This window comes from Orycteropus afer, unplaced genomic scaffold, assembly GCF_000298275.1.
Source record: "Orycteropus afer afer isolate SDZICR_OR568_19922 unplaced genomic scaffold, OryAfe1.0 scaffold00083, whole genome shotgun sequence".
In the NCBI taxonomy this organism is placed as follows: Eukaryota; Metazoa; Chordata; class Mammalia; order Tubulidentata; family Orycteropodidae; genus Orycteropus; species Orycteropus afer.
The window spans coordinates 10,429,115-10,430,271 of NW_006921670.1; the positions used below are offsets into that span (position 1 = coordinate 10,429,115).

At 69.3% G+C, this 1,157-nt stretch overlaps 1 protein-coding gene across 1 annotated transcript in view; it reads left to right on the forward strand.

The window, feature by feature from the left end:
* The first annotated feature begins 108 nt into the window (after nt 1–108).
* The window catches only part of PRR5 (proline rich 5), a 28,913-nt gene continuing 27,864 nt past the window's right edge, over nt 109–1,157 (forward strand). The window contains exon 1 of the mRNA XM_007941738.1: nt 109–245. Within this exon, the coding sequence (XP_007939929.1) occupies nt 109–245 (137 nt within the window). The remainder of the gene's footprint in view (nt 246–1,157) is intronic.

Sequence of the window (1,157 nt, forward strand, 5' to 3'; positions counted from 1 at the left end):
CTCGGCTTCCCGCCGTCGCCGAGGCCGCCCGGTAGAGGGCGCAGCGCCGCCGGGCCCGGGCGCGGCGTGGCGCAGGGCTGGCGCGGGAGCGCGAGCCTCCGGGTCACCATGAGGACTCTCCGCAGGTTGAAGTTCATGAGTTCGCCCAGCCTCAGTGACCTGGGCAAGAGAGAGCCGGCGGCCGCCGCCGCGGACGAGCGGGGCACGCAGCAGCGCCGGGCCTGCGCCAACGCCACCTGGAACAGGTAAGGCCGCGCCCTCCTGGCCCGCCGCCCGGGACCCCTGAGCCGGGGGGTGACGGGAGCCCGCGAGCCGGTCCGCAGGCGAGCCACTGCCCCGAGCGAGGGACGGTGGCGGGCAGCGCTGCGCTTCACGGTTTGCAAAGAACTGGATCTACTCGCGCCTTAGTTGTGCGCGCGGGAGGGAAGTTGAGTGCAACGTGTTTGGAGAACGGTGGGACGAGACCCAGGCCGAGCGACGACCCGAGCTCGGCCAGAGGCGCCCCGCCGCTGCGGGTGGAGAGGCGGTAGCGGTGGAAGGGGCCTGGGCCCGCGCGCCCACCCCACCCAGGGCTCTCGCCACCCCACCGCCGGAGCGCCTGTGACCATCTGGGCGGTAAATTCGAGCAGGAAGTATCTTCTTTCCCGTTTTGCAGATGCCCCGTCGGTGGGTGGGTGGCCGCGGCGCTTCCTGGCTCTGGGTTTAAGGTCCCTCTGGTCGACGGTGGGCTGCTGGCTTTCCCCGGAGCGGCCCCCTGCCCTGCGCAGCTGTCAGCCGGGGGTGCTGCCGCTGTTGGCCTTAGCGGACCCGAGGCCCCTTTCCCAGGGCTCGGGAGCAGCGGCGTCCGAAGACCTTGCCCCAGGCCCAGCCTTGTCGGGGCGCGAGCACGGGATCCGGAAAAGAGAGTTTCTTTAGTGGGATTCCCCAGGGGGTCTCTTGAGCCCTTTTCAACCCTAGACATTTCCAAGGGCAGAAAAAGTGGGAAGGGGAAGGTGAGGCAGGCCTTGGGGAGGGAGGCGGCGGATGCTGACTGCCCCCCCTGGCAAGACATCTCACCAGATGCCCGCCTGGCTGTGGTCTTGGCCACCCGGAGCCCTGCTGGCAGTGGGATGCAAAATCATTCGTTCATTGACTGCTTCGTGAGCACGCAGTGGGCA